This window comes from Mytilus californianus, unplaced genomic scaffold, assembly GCF_021869535.1.
Source record: "Mytilus californianus isolate M0D057914Y unplaced genomic scaffold, xbMytCali1.0.p SCAF_7, whole genome shotgun sequence".
Lineage (NCBI taxonomy): Eukaryota > Metazoa > Mollusca > Bivalvia > Mytilida > Mytilidae > Mytilus > Mytilus californianus.
The window spans coordinates 8,914,601-8,933,502 of NW_026262723.1; the positions used below are offsets into that span (position 1 = coordinate 8,914,601).

The 18,902-nt window shown below is 31.7% G+C and overlaps 2 protein-coding genes across 5 annotated transcripts in view; both read right to left on the reverse strand.

Annotated features, from left to right (window-relative positions):
* LOC127709991 (E3 ubiquitin-protein ligase DZIP3-like) overlaps positions 1–7,312 on the reverse strand; it is a 43,239-nt gene extending 35,927 nt beyond the window's left edge. For 2 of the 3 annotated variants that reach the window (XR_007985892.1, XM_052215695.1), the window contains exon 1: positions 1,091–1,224. The gene's annotated coding sequence lies outside the window, so the exon portion shown is untranslated. Of the gene's footprint in view, positions 1–1,090; positions 1,225–7,178 lie in introns of those variants that run through there. The other variant, XR_007985893.1, reaches the window with a different exon arrangement.
* Positions 7,313–15,853: 8,541 nt separating this feature from the next.
* Positions 15,854–18,902, reverse strand: part of LOC127709996 (uncharacterized) — a 64,247-nt gene continuing 61,198 nt past the window's right edge. For both annotated transcript variants that reach the window (XM_052215705.1, XM_052215704.1), the window contains exon 4: positions 15,854–17,276. In XM_052215705.1, the coding sequence (XP_052071665.1) occupies positions 16,368–17,276 (909 nt within the window). In that variant the 3' untranslated portion in view covers positions 15,854–16,367. The remainder of the gene's footprint in view (positions 17,277–18,902) is intronic.

Sequence of the window (18,902 nt, forward strand, 5' to 3'; positions counted from 1 at the left end):
CCGCCCAATTTTCAACTGATTATATCTAAAAAACAAGACACGGACCTGTAATTTATTCCTTCATTTTTAGTTCCGTTATTTATATACTCTCAATTTATAAAAGTTATTCAAAAAGCTTTTCATTTTGAAACAGAGAAGCGAATATCCTTAACATGCGTGATTTTTAGATTAAAATTTGTATGTAAATTTGAATTATGTTTTGATTTCAAAAGTATTAAAATCTGATTGTGTTTTACAAACTGACTTTTCTGAATATCATTTTTGTTTAACTTAAAGTTATGTTAAATATATTCCGTAGAATAAGGAATAAAAATAATCATATGAATCTACTACATAAACTGTGATACAACAAGTCATATAATTTTGTACAATTCTTGTTTGATTTCCCCTATAGCTCTATGTCAGCCTACGCGTTTTTTTCCTAAACATTCTTTCTTAGATATAAGGTCAAAGTACGGCCTTCAACACGAAGCCTTGGTTCACACCGAACAGAAAGCTATAAAGGGCCCCAAAAATTACTAGTGGAAAACCATTCAAACGGGAAAACCGACGGTCTAATCTATATAAAAAACGAGAAACGAGAAACACTTATGAACCATATCAACAAACGACAACTACTGAACATCAGATTCCTGACTTAGGACAGGTGCAAACAATTGCAGTAGGTTTAAACGTTTTAATGTTACCAAACCTTACTTGCATATATAGATATTATTTGGAAGGCAAATTAATTGATTTATAAAACCTTTGAATATAGTTCGATAAAATAGGCGACTGCAATTTAGATAGCTGTAAGGTGGGTAGTTTTATACTGGTCAGTGAAACAATTTTGGAAGTGAGCAAATATAAAAATTAACAAATAAAATTAGTTCCCTGCTAAAGAAAAACATTTCTAATGTCATCCATGGTTATATATCTATACGTGTTACTTAAAAATCCCTATGACATTTAAGTTTTTCGTACTGTGGAAAATGTTTGATATAAACTACATTCTTGTGAAGTAAATAAATCATGAGATTTGATACTGCCCTAATCTTCTCTCAAACTAGTATATAACAGACTGTTTATGCTTTTCAAAATTTTACCTTACCTTGCTATACGATCATCTTCACTGTAGCAGAAGAAGTGATCTCTATCCAGTTCATTGCATTGAATTATAGAAATGAAAAAGCCACCGAGTAAACATTAATTTTTCCACATAATATTCTTTCAAAAAAAACCTATCTGGGTCATCGGTTTTCATTACAGTTAAGTGACTGTGTTTTTCTTAAATGTATTAAACATGTTGAAATTCTTTAAAAACAATTCAGATTATTTTCATGACACACTACTGCAGCTGTTGTTTTGCCAAAATAACATTGAAAATACTAACTAGAATATTATGTCATTGTCAATTTTAAGATGGAAGACAAGATACGGGTCAGACGTAACTGTATCTGTTGTATCCTTTATGTCAAGTTTGATGGGATATATGCGTTCTACATTGTCAACAAACGAATATTTTAGTGGGAGGATACATATAAGATATAATTTTCTCCTGTGGTTCGTGAATATTGGGAAGTTTCATTAAAAGTTCAAATGATTATTATGTTGTTTTTATGAAATCGTGTTGTTTTTATATAGTGCTGACTAAATTAGTTGAAGACATAAAAACCAACAATATAATGAATTAATTAATTGATATAAAACCCATTAACAATCATCGATTAAAATATTTACATATAATTGTGTAGCAAGAACATTGTAGTAATTCATCATTTTTGTTTGTTTGTTTTGTTTTAAAGAAATAAAACCTATTTGTTTTTCACATGATTGTAATTTCACCCTATATTCAGTACAAACATATTTGTCACAATGTTAAGGTAATAAGAGAACATAAATAACAGTTATTTCAAATCGTTATCTTTACAAAAAGTTGATAATTTTTGAAAATTTTCGATAAGTCTATAAATCATCTGTAGGGAAAATTTTCTATATATATATAAAAAAAACTATAGGCAATTTTCCCTGTACTCGTGTCTATTTTTCTTAGCAGTCTTATGTGCATATTTGAATTATAACATTTAAATTGCAAGTCAATCTATTTAAAATAAATACGTATAGAAATATAACGTAATAGACTTTGTTTTTCGTTTTTTGTCATAGGGTAATCAGTTTGTTTTCGATTTTGAATGTCCTTTTTATTATCTTGGAGTGCAGTATTTTTGTTATTTTTTTTTGTTTCTTTCGCCTCTCTTTTGCATCAGGACACGCGCATTTTCGGACTAGAAAATAACATAACAAAATAGTAGCCATGACAAATAAATAGTTTTCAGTGTAATATTGAACAAATCTCTATAATAGTGTGGCGTGGTCAGTTACATCAAAGAGATGATGGTCAATACTTAATCAGTTTAATGATCTTTTATCTTGATTAATGTGACATTTTATACGGAATATGGGTTGCACAGTAGAGTTGCAATAACATTGATAAGTTTATCAAAATATGCTAAGACCATAAAGTAATGTTTAGTCTAAATGTTAATAGCACGATCTTGTGAGAAACTTTATATTGGTAAGGAGTAGCTTGAAAAAAATTAAAAACAACACGTTTAATAATTTCATGCGTCCGATGCGCTTTTCTGGATTTACCTTCATCAGGAACGCTCAAAGCCAAACATTTGAAATCCGAGGGATGTAAAAGTACCGAAACAGTTGAAGTAACAAGGTGTTTGCACGAATGTTAATTGGAAATTATAATTGTGAACCTTTATATATATTATACATGTACTGTTATATGAAGATCTATAAACATTAAACATGTGAACATTAAATAGACTTAGTTATAGACAGTAATGAGCTAATGGAGAAACATTACATTATTGCTGGTTCCCTATGCTAACGGGCAAAACATGGAGTAATCGATCCCGGATACATAGATCCGAAAAATGACTAGTTACAAAACACACATAATAAAGACCCAATACAATAGATAAATAAATTGATTATCGGTCAACATTGTAAACGAATGAACAGCGTATATAATGTATAAGCAAAAACAATGTGTGCAAATAATTCTGTTACAACACACTAGGACAATGACACAGGAATGAAATGAAAGTTTGTATGTTTACAGAAATTTAACAAACTCAATACATTTTAACTTGCTTCTTATAACGGGCATATTATACCCACTTTGAACAGACCAGTCTTTGTTGTTGCTTCTAAATTGCGTTTGCTTGCCATAGAAATAGCAAATATCTAGTAAGTCGTTTGTTTTAACTAACCAGAGATCGTCTGACGTCCTCCTGTACTACGCGGGACCAGAACGACACCACTAATGCGGTTGTATATGGAAGTAATACAATATAATCAGTAGACCTGAGTTCTTGACTAGAAAATCCATATAAATAGGACAAGACAATTGCTTGATATCATTTGATGTTCTTATTAGTTCTTTCTGACCCCAAGAATGACTAGTGTATAGAAATAAGGACATCTCTTGGTTTTCTTTAGACCGACAGTATAAATCTTTCATGCCAAAGTGGGACGTCTAATTGGCTGTACTTTTGGATGTTTCGATTCGCATCCGGTCAGAATAGGGACGTTAAATCCGATGCCTCGTTTAAAGAGAGTACCAAACTCGTTGCACTTTAAGAACCCTAAGCACCCGTAGGTGACCTGTTGTAGAGCTAAATGTTTTTCCCTATCCAATATATTCTCACTTTCCAGTGACATCTAAAATGTCTCGCTTTTTATTCCTGTCGCCTCCTTTTACAGGTCATACCTATTGTATTTATTGTAATTTAGTTCTACTCCTGAACATTAATGAAATATTCGCCACTAGACGTAAAACAATCAATAATCAACTTCAGTTCTCCCTTTAGCTTGTCTGCTCTAGCTTCATACATACGAGGAGTAATTGGTATGTTCCTGCGACATACTATAAGCTATTAGAGAAATAAATAGTGGTCAGTCCGTCTGGATCTGAAGTTTTTTCAACAAACATACTTATTTCATACAAAACTTCAATAATGTTTGTCATGTCGAGGATTTATGAAATTATTTAAATGATAACCCTTTTGTATTGTTATTTTTGCCTTTTACAATTTTCAAGAACATATTTTGTAAACTCATATACTAGAAGTTAATAGATTCCTTACGGCGAACGCTTCATACACTGAGAAGTATTACTTTAATCATTGAATCACTTTACCTGTTTGAAAAAGAGCAAAATTACGGCGGAAGACAGCAAGACAGGTGTTCTATCCTAATTTCACCCTTTTTTAAATATAGGTGCCCAAAAGACAAACTAGACTGGTGTTAATGAAATAAAATATATTGAATTGAGTTAACCTTATTACTCTTTATCGCTTGAGGTATACCAGAAAAACTTGCCTGTTTTATTTCTCACATGTAATCGTGTAAAGCAAAGCTTTACTGGTTCTTTTATTTTCTAACTGCGGCCGCTTTCACCTGTATTCGAGAGATAGTGTATCCGAGATATCTACACAATTCGACTACTCTTTACAAAGGATTCTGTTCTTTGAAAGATAATGTATCCAGAAATATCTAAACAATTAGACTACTCTTTACAAAGGATTTTGTTCTTTGAGAGAGAAAGTGTATCCGAAGATATATAAACTACTAGTATTCGACTACTCTTTAAAAAGGATGTTGTTCTATGAGATAGATAGTGTATGCAGACATATCTAAATAATTCGACTACTCTTTACAAAGGATTTTGTTTTTGGAGAGAGATAGTGTATCCGAAGATATCTAACCTATTCGACTACTCTTTAAAAAGGATGTTGTTCTATGAGATAGATAGTGTATGCAGACATATCTAAATAATTCGACTACTCTTTACAAAGGATTTTGTTCTTTGAGAGAGATAGTGTATCCAGAGATATCTAAACAATTCGACTACTCTTTACAAAGGATTTTGTTCTTTGAGATAGATAGTGTATCCAGAGATATCTACACAATTCGACTACTCTTTGCAAAGGATTTTGTTTTTGGAGAGAGATAGTGTATCCGAAGATATCTAAACTATTCGACTACTCTTTAAAAAGGATGTTGTTCTATGAGATAGATAGTGTATGCAGACATATCTAAATAATTTGTCTACTCTTTACAAAGGATTTTGTTCTTTGAGATAGATAGTGTATCCAGAGATATCTACACAATTCGACTACTCTTTACAAAGTATTATGTTCTTTGAGAAAGATAGTGTATCCAGAGATATCTAAACAATTCGACTACCCTTTACAAAGGATTTTGTTTTGGAGAGAGATATTGTATCCAGAGATATCTAAACAATTCGACTACTCTTTACAAAGGATTTTGTTTTTGGAGAGAGATAGTGTATCCAGAGATATCTAAACAATTCGACTACTCTTTACAAAGGATTTTGGAGAGAGATAGTGTATCCAGAGATATCTAAACAATTCGACTACTCTTTACAAAGGATTTTGTTTTTGGAGAGAGATAGTGTATCCGAAGATATCTAAACTATTCGACTACTCTTTAAAAAGGATGTTGTTCTATGAGATAGATAGTGTATGCAGACATATCTAAATAATTCGACTACTTTTTACAAAGGATTTTGTTCTTTGAGATAGATAGTGTATCCAGAGATATCTACACAATTCGACTACTCTTTACAAAGTATTTTGTTCTTTGAGAAAGATAGTGTATCCAGAGATATCTAAACAATTCGACTTCTCTTTACAAAGGATTTTGTTTTTGGAGAGAGATAGTGTATCCAGAGATATCTAAACAATTCGACTACTCTTTATAAAGGATTTTGTTTTAGGAGAGAGATAGTGTATCCAGAGATATCTAAACAATTCGACTACTCTTTACAACGGATTTTGTTTTTGGAGAGAGATAGTGTATCCAGAGATATCTAAACAATTCGACTTCTCTTTACAAAGGATTTTGTTTTTGGAGAGAGATAGTGTATCCAGAGATATCTAAACAATTCGACTACTCTTTACAAAGGATTTTGTTTTTGGAGAGAGATAGTGTATCCAGAGATATCAACAAAGTTCGACTACTCTTTAAAAAGTATTTTGTTCTTTGAGTTACATGGTGATGAAATTCTGCTACTTTAGCACTAATAAACAAACATATCTTGGTAACTTGATTCACGTGTTTCCACGAGGTACAAGGTCTTTCTCTTAATATTAAACGAACCTTTTATTTGGCTTTCTAATATAAAAATAAAGATATATTTTTTAATTACGATGTCGGACGAATGGGTTGTCCAACCATTGGGATGTCGGACCAATGAGTTGTCGGACTAGTGGGGTGTCGGCCTATTGGGATGTGGAATATCGGGGCTTTTTTTTAAAAGCTAGCAGTCTCATAGCTGATGAAAAGTGAAAATGAAATTCCTTTGCATTGTAGTTTAATTCGTCCTGAATAGCTTTGTATATAAATTGTAGTGGATTACAAAAGTTAAAAGGATAAAACAATTTTTAAGATTTTTCATCTTCTTTTTTAGGGGGAATGTATAAACACTAGACGAAAAAAGGGGGAGGAAGGGGGAGATGAAGGTATTTCGTAATTATCTGCATAAAAAAGTAAAATAACAAAAATACCGAACTCCAAGGAAAATTCAAATCGGAAAGTTTCTTATCAAATGGCAAAATTAAAAGCTCAAACACATCAAACGAATGGAAAACAACTGTCATATTCCATATCAACAAACGACAACTACTGAACATCAGATTCCTGACTTAGGACAGGTGCAAACAATTGCAGTAGGTTTAAACGTTTTAATGTTACCAAACCTTACTTGCATATATAGATATTATTTGGAAGGCAAATTAATTGATTTATAAAACCTTTGAATATAGTTCGATAAAATAGGCGACTGCAATTTAGATAGCTGTAAGGTGGGTAGTTTTATACTGGTCAGTGAAACAATTTTGGAAGTGAGCAAATATAAAAATTAACAAATAAAATTAGTTCCCTGCTAAAGAAAAACATTTCTAATGTCATCCATGGTTATATATCTATACGTGTTACTTAAAAATCCCTATGACATTTAATTTTTTCGTACTGTGGAAAATGTTTGATATAAACTACATTCTTGTGAAGTAAATAAATCATGAGATTTGATACTGCCCTAATCTTCTCTCAAACTAGTATATAACAGACTGTTTATGCTTTTCAAAATTTTACCTTACCTTGCTATACGATCATCTTCACTGTAGCAGAAGAAGTGATCTCTATCCAGTTCATTGCATTGAATTATAGAAATGAAAAAGCCACCGAGTAAACATTAATTTTTCCACATAATATTCTTTCAAAAAAAACCTATCTGGGTCATCGGTTTTCATTACAGTTAAGTGACTGTGTTTTTCTTAAATGTATTAAACATGTTGAAATTCTTTAAAAACAATTCAGATTATTTTCATGACACACTACTGCAGCTGTTGTTTTGCCAAAATAACATTGAACATACTAACTAGAATATTATGTCATTGTCAATTTTAAGATGGAAGACAAGATACGGGTCAGACGTAACTGTATCTGTTGTATCCTTTATGTCAAGTTTGATGGGATATATGCGTTCTACATTGTCAACAAACGAATATTTTAGTGGGAGGATACATATAAGATATAATTTTCTCCTGTGGTTCGTGAATATTGGGAAGTTTCATTAAAAGTTCAAATGATTATTATGTTGTTTTTATGAAATCGTGTTGTTTTTATATAGTGCTGACTAAATTAGTTGAAGACATAAAAACCAACAATATAATGAATTAATTAATTGATATAAAACCCATTAACAATCATCGATTAAAATATTTACATATAATTGTGTAGCAAGAACATTGTAGTAATTCATCATTTTTGTTTGTTTGTTTTGTTTTAAAGAAATAAAACCTATTTGTTTTTCACATGATTGTAATTTCACCCTATATTCAGTACAAACATATTTGTCACAATGTTAAGGTAATAAGAGAACATAAATAACAGTTATTTCAAATCGTTATCTTTACAAAAAGTTGATAATTTTTGAAAATTTTCGATAAGTCTATAAATCATCTGTAGGGAAAATTTTCTATATATATATAAAAAAAACTATAGGCAATTTTCCCTGTACTCGTGTCTATTTTTCTTAGCAGTCTTATGTGCATATTTGAATTATAACATTTAAATTGCAAGTCAATCTATTTAAAATAAATACGTATAGAAATATAACGTAATAGACTTTGTTTTTCGTTTTTTGTCATAGGGTAATCAGTTTGTTTTCGATTTTGAATGTCCTTTTTATTATCTTGGAGTGCAGTATTTTTGTTATTTTTTTTTGTTTCTTTCGCCTCTCTTTTGCATCAGGACACGCCCATTTTCGGACTAGAAAATAACATAACAAAATAGTAGCCATGACAAATAAATAGTTTTCAGTGTAATATTGAACAAATCTCTATAATAGTGTGGCGTGGTCAGTTACATCAAAGAGATGATGGTCAATACTTAATCAGTTTAATGATCTTTTATCTTGATTAATGTGACATTTTATACGGAATATGGGTTGCACAGTAGAGTTGCAATAACATTGATAAGTTTATCAAAATATGCTAAGACCATAAAGCAATGTTTAGTCTAAATTAAGAACAGATGTTAATAGCACGATCTTGTGAGAAACTTTATATTGGTAAGGAGTAGCTTGAAAAAAATTAAAAACAACACGTTTAATAATTTCATGCGTCCGATGCGCTTTTCTGGATTTACCTTCATCAGGAACGCTCAAAGCCAAACATTTGAAATCCGAGGGATGTAAAAGTACCGAAACAGTTGAAGTAACAAGGTGTTTGCACGAATGTTAATTGGAAATTATAATTGTGAACCTTTATATATATTATACATGTACTGTTATATGAAGATCTATAAACATTAAACATGTGAACATTAAATAGACTTAGTTATAGACAGTAATGAGCTAATGGAGAAACATTACATTATTGCTGGTTCCCTATGCTAACGGGCAAAACATGGAGTAATCGATCCCGGATACATAGATCCGAAAAATGACTAGTTACAAAACACACATAATAAAGACCCAATACAATAGATAAATAAATTGATTATCGGTCAACATTGTAAACGAATGAACAGCGTATATAATGTATAAGCAAAAACAATGTTTGCAAATAATTCTGTTACAACACACTAGGACAATGACACAGGAATGAAATGAAAGTTTGTATGTTTACAGAAATTTAACAAACTCAATACATTTTAACTTGCTTCTTATAACGGGCATATTATATCCACTTTGAACAGACCAGTCTTTGCTGTTGCTTCTAAATTGCGTTTGCTTGCCATAGAAATAGCAAATATCTAGTAAGTCGTTTGTTTTAACTAACCAGAGATCGTCTGACGTCCTCCTGTACTACGCGGGACCAGAACGACACCACTAATGCGGTTGTATATGGAAGTAATACAATATAATCAGTAGACCTGAGTTCTTGACTAGAAAATCCATATAAATAGGACAAGACAATTGCTTGATATCATTTGATGTTCTTATTAGTTCTTTCTGACCCCAAGAATGACTAGTGTATAGAAATAAGGACATCTCTTGGTTTTCTTTAGACCGACAGTATAAATCTTTCATGCCAAAGTGGGACGTCTAATTGGCTGTACTTTTGGATGTTTCGATTCGCAGCCGGTCAGAATAGGGACGTTAAATCCGATGCCTCGTTTAAAGAGAGTACCAAACTCGTTGCACTTTAAGAACCCTAAGCACCCGTAGGTGACCTGTTGTAGAGCTAAATGTTTTTCCCTATCCAATATATTCTCACTTTCCAGTGACATCTAAAATGTCTCGCTTTTTATTCCTGTCGCCTCCTTTTACAGGTCATACCTATTGTATTTATTGTAATTTAGTTCTACTCCTGAACATGAATGAAATATTCGCCACTAGACGTAAAACAATCAATAATCAACTTCAGTTCTCCCTTTAGCTTGTCTGCTCTAGCTTCATACATACGATGAGTAATTGGTATGTTCCTGCTACATACTATAAGCTATTAGAGAAATAAATAGTGGTCAGTCCGTCTGGATCTGAAGTTTTTTCAACAAACATACTTATTTCATACAAAACTTCAATAATGTTTGTCATGTCGAGGATTTATGAAATTATTTAAATGATAACCCTTTTGTATTGTTATTTTTGCCTTTTACAATTTTCAAGAACATATTTTGTAAACTCATATACTAGAAGTTAATAGATTCCTTACGGCGAACGCTTCATACACTGAGAAGTATTACTTTAATCATTGAATCACTTTACCTGTTTGAAAAAGAGCAAAATTACGGCGGAAGACAGCAAGACAAGTGTTCTATCCTAATTTCACCCTTTTTTAAATATAGGTGCCCAAAAAGACATACTAGACTGGTGTTAATGAAATAAAATATATTGAATTGAGTTAACCTTATTACTCTTTATCGCTTGAGTTATACCAGAAAAACTTGCCTGTTTTATTTCTCACATGTAATCGTGTAAGCAGCAAAGCTTCACTGGTTCTTTTATTTTCTAACTGCGGCCGCTTTCACCTGTATTCGAGAGATAGTGTATCCGAGATATCTACACAATTCGACTACTCTTTACAAAGGATTCTGTTCTTTGAAAGATAATGTATCCAGAAATATCTAAACAATTAGACTACTCTTTACAAAGGATTTTGTTCTTTGAGAGAGAAAGTGTATCCGAAGATATATAAACTACTAGTATTCGACTACTCTTTAAAAAGGATGTTGTTCTATGAGATAGATAGTGTATGCAGACATATCTAAATAATTCGACTACTCTTTACAAAGGATTTTGTTTTTGGAGAGAGATAGTGTATCCGAAGATATCTAACCTATTCGACTACTCTTTACAAAGGATTTTGTTCTTTGAGAGAGATAGTGTATCCAGAGATATCTAAACAATTCGACTACTCTTTACAAAGGATTTTGTTCTTTGAGAGATAGTGTATCCAGAGATATCTAAACAATTCGACTACTCTTTACAAAGGATTTTGTTCTTTGAGATAGATAGTGTATCCAGAGATATCTACACAATTCGACTACTCTTTGCAAAGGATTTTGTTTTTGGAGAGAGATAGTGTATCCGAAGATATCTAAACTATTCGACTACTCTTTAAAAAGAATGTTGTTCTATGAGATAGATAGTGTATGCAGACATATCTAAATAATTTGTCTACTCTTTACAAAGGATTTTGTTCTGTGAGAGAGATAGTGTATCCAGAGATATCTAAACAATTCGACTACTCTTTACAAAGGATTTTGTTCTTTGAGATAGATAGTGTATCCAGAGATCTACACAATTCGACTACTCTTTACAAAGTATCATGTTCTTTGAGAAAGATAGTGTATCCAGAGATATCTAAACAATTCGACTACTCTTTACAAAGGATTTTGTTTTTGGAGAGAGATATTGTATCCAGAGATATCTAAACAATTCGACTACTCTTTACAAAGGATTTTGTTTTTGGAGAGAGATAGTGTATCCAGAGATATCTAAACAATTCGACTACTCTTTACAAAGGATTTTGGAGAGAGATAGTGTATCCAGAGATATCTAAACAATTCGACTACTCTTTACAAAGGATTTTGTTTTTGGAGAGAGATAGTGTATCCGAAGATATCTAAACTATTCGACTACTCTTTAAAAAGGATGTTGTTCTATGAGATAGATAGTGTATGCAGACATATCTAAATAATTCGATTACTTTTTACAAAGGATTTTGTTCTTTGAGATAGATAGTGTATCCAGAGATATCTACACAATTCGACTACTCTTTACAAAGTATTTTGTTCTTTGAGAAAGATAGTGTATCCAGAGATATCTAAACAATTCGACTTCTCTTTACAAAGGATTTTGTTTTTGGAGAGAGATAGTGTATCCAGAGATATCTAAACAATTCGACTACTCTTTACAAAGGATTTTGTTTTAGGAGAGAGATAGTGTATCCAGAGATATCTAAACAATTCGACTACTCTTTACAAAGGATTTTGTTTTAGGAGAGAGATAGTGTATCCAGAGATATCTAAACAATTCGACTACTCTTTACAAAGGATTTTGTTTTTGGAGAGAGATAGTGTATCCAGAGATATCTAAACAATTCGACTACTCTTTACAAAGGATTTTGTTCTTTGAGAGAGATAGTGTATCCAGAGATATCTAAACAATTCGACTACTCTTTACAAAGGATTTTGTTCTTTGAGAGATAGTGTATCCAGAGATATCTAAACAATTCGACTACTCTTTACAAAGGATTTTGTTCTTTGAGATAGATAGTGTATCCAGAGATATCTAAACAATTCGACTACTCTTTACAAAGGATTTTGTTTTTGGAGAGAGATAGTGTATCCAGAGATATCTAAACAATTCGACTACTCTTTACAAAGGATTTTGTTTTTGGAGAGAGATAGTGTATCCAGAGATATCAACAAAGTTCGACTACTCTTTAAAAAGTATTTTGTTCTTTAAGTTACATGGTGATGAAATTCTGCTACTTTAGCACTAATAAACAAACATATCTTGGTAACTTGATTCACGTGTTTCCACGAGGTACAAGGTCTTTCTCTTAATATTAAACGAACCTTTTATTTGGCTTTCTAATATAAAAATAAAGATATATTTTTTAATTACGATGTCGGACGAATGGGTTGTCCAACCATTGGGATGTCGGACCAATGAGGTGTCGGACTAGTGGGGTGTCGGCCTATTGGGATGTGGAATATCGGGGCTTTTTTTTAAAAGCTAGCAGTCTCATAGCTGATGAAAAGTGAAAATGAATTTCCTTTGCATTGTAGTTTAATTCGTCCTGAATAGCTTTGTATATAAATTGTAGTGGATTACAAAAGTTAAAAGGATAAAACAATTTTTAAGATTTTTCATCTTCTTTTTTAGGGGGAATGTATAAACACTAGACGAAAAAAGGGGGAGGAAGGGGGAGATGAAGGTATTTCGTAATTATCTGCATAAAAAAGTAAAATAACAAAAATACCGAACTCCAAGGAAAATTCAAATCGGAAAGTTTCTTATCAAATGGCAAAATTAAAAGCTCAAACACATCAAACGAATGGAAAACAACTGTCATATTCCTGACTTGGTACAGGTATTTCCTTATGTAGAAAATTGTGGATTTAATCTGGTTTAGGCAAATTTTGTTGTTGTTGAAGATATTATGTAGTATAATGTAATGATATGCCCATTGTAGATATCTTGTAGGATATTGTAATGCTATGCCCATTGTAGATATCATGTAAGATATTGTAATGATATGTCCATTGTAGATATTATGTAGGATAGTGTCATGATATGCCCATTGTGGATATCATGTAGGATATTGTAATGATATGTTCATTGTAGATATCATGTAGGATATTGTAATGATTTGCTCATTGTAGATTTCATGTAGGATATTGTAATGATATGTCCATTGTAGATATCATGTAGGATATTGTAATGATATGTCCATTGTAGATATCATGTAGGATATTGTAATGATATGGCCATAGTAGATATCATGTAGGATAATGTAATGATATGTCCATTGTAGATATCATGTAGGATATTGTAATGATATGTCCATTGTAGATATCATGTAGGATATTGTAATGATATGTCCATTGAATATATCATGTAGGATATTGCAATGATATGTCCATTGTAGATATCATGTAGGATATTGTAATATGTCCATTGTAGATATCATGTAGGATATTCTAATGATATGCCCATTGTAGATATCATGTAGGATAATGTAATGATATGCCCATTGTAGATATCATGTAGGATATTGTAATGATATGTCCATTGTAGATATCATGTAGGATAATGCAGTGATATGCCCATTGTAGAAGACAACGTACTATGTGTCGTTTAATTGGGTTGCTGTCTTAATTACTTATATATACTTCACATCTTCCTTTAGTTATACACAGAAATTAAGCATCGCTTGAAATATGTGAACAACATGTATAATTGCTGATGGTCTGAGAGGCCTTTTTTCATCTTATTTCCCCTTTGACTTTTTTTTTTCGTCTTCCGTTCTTCAACTTCTGCTATCTTGGTAGAGAGTTCAACCCTTTGTTTAAGATATCCATGTTAATCAATACTATATATAACAGAAAATAAAACTGATTTGGATATCTTCGTTTTTCAATTTATGTGTTGCCTTTTGGTTATCTAACTTATAAGACAAAAGTATGCGCGGTGTGTTCCTTTGTTCATATACGTTACAATTTTGATAACTCTAAACACTAAACGACTGGATAAAATGTGGAATAATCACATGACTTTTGTGCGTTTTTAAAAATTACAAATTTGCAGGAGCGTTGGCTATATAAAGATATGTGTTTACTATTTTTATCCTGTGTACAGATAAGCACGATTGATAATCATGACGATTTTAAGATAACTATATCATGTATATATTAAAGAATTCACACCCGACATTCTGCAGGATTGAAAGACAATTACTAGGTTTTCGACTTTGCCCACCCAATCGTCGTTAACTATTATGGTGTCAGTAACATCGTCCAAGCAGGTGGTAAGAAAGCATTCAGTTCGAAGACTGTGCAGCATTATTCAACTTTTAATACCGACTCCCGCGAGACCATAAATGTGTATCGAATAATCTTTGATTGTGGTAAGTGAGAAACCTTTTAAAGAATAATTGCGAACCATTTTACAAGTAACAAATCAAGATAATGAAAATTGGTACCAATTTTCTCAATTTGATAAAAATCGAATTACTCCATAAAAGGTCATTTTCAGTGACCTTTCAGCATCCAATCAAATCTTTCCCTTGAAAAGTTTCTGTTATTATCTACGTCGCCAACGGTGTAAACAGGTCTAGTAACCGCTCCATTCAGTCCGTCAATCCGACCAAAAGACTTGAGATAAAAACAAAAGTTTAATTTTGAACCCAGATTAGGACCAACTTGAAAACTGGCCCAAAAATGAAAAATCTAAATACATGCCTAGATTTAACATATAAAAAAACTCTTTGAATTCAATTTTTGTTAAAATCAAACTAAGTTTAATTTTGGACCTTTTGGACCTTAATGTGAGCAAATTTGAACACTGGGCCCAAAATAAAAAATCTAAGTTACACGGTTATATTCAGCATATTAAAGAACCCGAAGAATTCAAGACTTTGAATTAAACCGCATTGAAATTGGTCAAGAAATAAGCAAGGTATACAAAGTAATAGTAAGAATAGTATTGTTTTTTGCCCCTTTTTCATAAGGTTGCTGCAGGGTAAATATTGCATTTATTTTAAAGTGGCAACTAAAAATTAATCATTGCATGGAAGGCAATATTATGGATTGGAGATGACATATTTTCTTGTTTCCATTATTGTAGTTGGTTCTACAACTTCAGTTATGGACAAAGGAAGATAAGTCCGATTTTAAAATAGGGTTATGAATGAAATAAATAACACATTTATGCGAAGAACAGAGCATTTGTGTAATGTGCAATCCGATGTTGTTTGGGCTATTGTCTTAGGTAATGAATATTGATAAGTTTTATGCGCACGCATTTCTTGCTGATCTTGAAGCACTTGACAATTTTGCTCAAAGGATTATTCAATTAATTTTGATTTTCTTAATTTCTACCTCTTCCCTAACCACCACCCTTTTAAACTACTAAAACTCGCAAGGAAGTTTATGAAAATATTTTTTTTTAGAAAATTCATGTTATTAAGTTACTTTGTTTAGTTAATGGATCTTGAGTACAATGCAACATTTTAGTTTTATATAGGTATATTGTTTATCTTATATCTGTTACTTTTATTAAATTCATATGTATGTCTCTGTAAGGGGGGAAATTTTTGGTCTCCATCTTGCTTATCATTATAGTTGTTGTAAATAAATATGAAAGTAGAAATAAAATAGCGCCACAAATGGTGGCACAAATTTTGCCAATAAGATGTTTGGTTTTTTATTTAAAAGAGAAGCGAACAGAGCTTGCTGCATGAATACAAAATAGTAGATATGTTAAGTGTATATAGTTATTTCTACAGGATGTCAATGGAGGAGCATAAATACTAGTATATTTTTTACTTTAACAATGACATCATTGATATTTTTAGAACATACACCAAATTCATGCACAATTTTTGAAATTTTCTTTATGGTCATACACATACTCATTATTTTGTAAGTTGAATATCTGAGTATTAATAAATTTCTTGAATTAAAAATAGCCTTCCATCATTGGCTGAATATCCATTGCTAGTAATCAACCTTTAAAATGTACCACAAACAAATGCTGTACTGAATAAGCCAATTCCTAAAACAATAGTGATTAAACAATGTTAACAATGTCATAATCATTAGTTACATTACAAAAATATACTACTTGCTATAAATTCTCGTAATTTTGTCTTTTTTCTCATTAAAAATAAACTATTTTCGCTACAGAGGTCACCAAGATAGAACCATAAAAAGCGGCTCTGGCTGTAATATCTCTGGATCGGTACTCTAGATTGGAATGGAGATTTCAGCGAGTACATACAATAAAGTACCTGCTGGTCTGTGTTCATTATATTCATTGCAATCAATCCTTCAACTGCTTTTTTATAATCTTCAACCAAAAGAAGTAAGTACTGAGGTCTACCAATGAATAATCCACCTGCTAAAAATACACTATTACTAAACATGATTTGTTTTGGCGTCATGTCGACGTATTTATCAATCTGTACAAATGCTATATGATCGTCTTTGATATTTTGTGGAGGTTTTAATGAAAAAATACCTTTTTCATTGCCTCTAAAATAACCTAAGTCTATCCATGCTAAATATTTTGTGTTTACTAATTTTTCTTTTATCACCTTCTGAATAAGATCATACTTTACGTGCATGGCACACGAATATGAAGCCATGACTGTATTCGGATACCATTTTGGATAGTCTGATTGATTGTAAATTTTCTCAATTTTTGGTTTTAATCCAAATGCCCAAAATTCATTTTGCTTTCTTAAAAATATTCTGGTCATATGATCTGGAAAATGAGATCGTTCTAATTTAAATTTTATTGCTAAATCCTCTAAATCAGTGTAGAGAATAATGTCGTTGTACACAAAAGCGTAATTTTTCATCCACCTGTAATATGTATGTGTATTGAATGTTTTGAAAGGACCTTTCACGATTTTTCCAAGATTAAAATAAGCTGTAACAAATGTTATTTCCTTGCTTTGATTTCGACTTGAATACTCCTCTGATTCTTCCAACAGATTTGGAGGTATAGGCTCCTGAAAATAAAAATATCAGACAGGTAATATTTAAATATAATACCTTTATTGAGCACAAATTACACCCATAAGAGGGTCAAATGCATAATAACAATTACATGTATAACCAACAATATAATGATGAAATTTACATTTACATAAAAATAAAACAAAATATCAAACACACAACACAACAAATGACCTCAAGTGCCTCATGTCCTCAGTTCCATAGACTGTTAAATACAGGAGCCTACAGATTTCACTTGCTGACTAGTAGTTCGATTTAGAATATGTTTCATTTTATTATCAGAAAAATCTTTGTATTGGGTTTTTAAATCGTTAAAAAAGACATGTCTTGAATCATTATTTATTTTACATAATAAAACGAAATGGGATTCATCATCCAGAACTGTGCACTTATTACAAAGTCTTTGAGGTCGTGGACTATTTTATATCTTCCAGTTTCAATAGCGAGGGAATGATCACTAATTCTAAATTTGCATACTTATAAGTCTTCTTAGTAACAACATTTGGGAATGTCAAATAAAATTGTTGTTTATATTCAGTTTTTATATGCTTAAACAAAAGAAGTTTACTATTTTTGATCAAGAGATGATATCTTATTGTGATATATTTCATATAGTAACAGCATACTGACGTCCTCAAGTCAACAAAACACCACTTGATAGATGTTTTCTTCTAATTCTTTGACAATTTAACCCTTTCTGAACCCATTGCATAAAACAATTTAATCAACGTGTGGTTTCCGATGATCTCAGAAGATGATTGGTTGAGATTAAGGGTCACAACCTTTATCCTTGATAGAGATTTGCTGCTCACAAGAGGTACTAAACCAAGAGTTCCAAGTGGTGAAGTTGACATCATCCCTTTGCATATTTTACGGACGCCATCACGAGTTGGTTGACCGTTATGAAATATCTGTTTTATAGATGACGACGGTTATGTTCCAATTGTCGTAACTTTTTCCCGAATGTGACCTTCCGAATTAGACTTATCACCGGATGTGTACTAAAATGAGCAACACGACGGGTGCCACATGTGGAGCAGAATCTGCTTACCCATCCGGAGCACCTGATATCGCCCCCAGTGTTTGGTTGGGTTCGTGTTGCTCAGACTTTGGTTTTCTATGTTGTGTTTTGTGTGCTGTTGTTCGTCTGTGTGTCGTTTTTTCCTTTTTTAGCCATGGCGTTGTCAGTTTATTTTCGACTTGCGAGATTGAATGTTCCTTTGGTATCTTAAGATTTCGCCTCTCTTTTATCAGCTCACTGAATGAATCGAAATATACTAACAGGTGTTATAAAAATTGACAACTTTGTGGAATGTGGAATGCACTCGAAAGGGATTTTCGTTTATCAAAAATGAAAATTTATTTGATAATCATTAGAGAAACAGATTCTTACATAGTTACTCGTGGATTATCGGATTTATCCAATCTAGATAGTTGAAATGGAGGCTCGGACTTTAAAATTCGATAATTTAACTATCTCGATAGGATAAATCCTATAATCCACTGATACCGATGTAAGAATCTATATTTAACAAACCCTGCAGACATTTTCTTTAAAAAAAAATCTTGATTTTTCTTAACATAAATTAAATTCTCCACCTATACTTGCTCTTACTAAA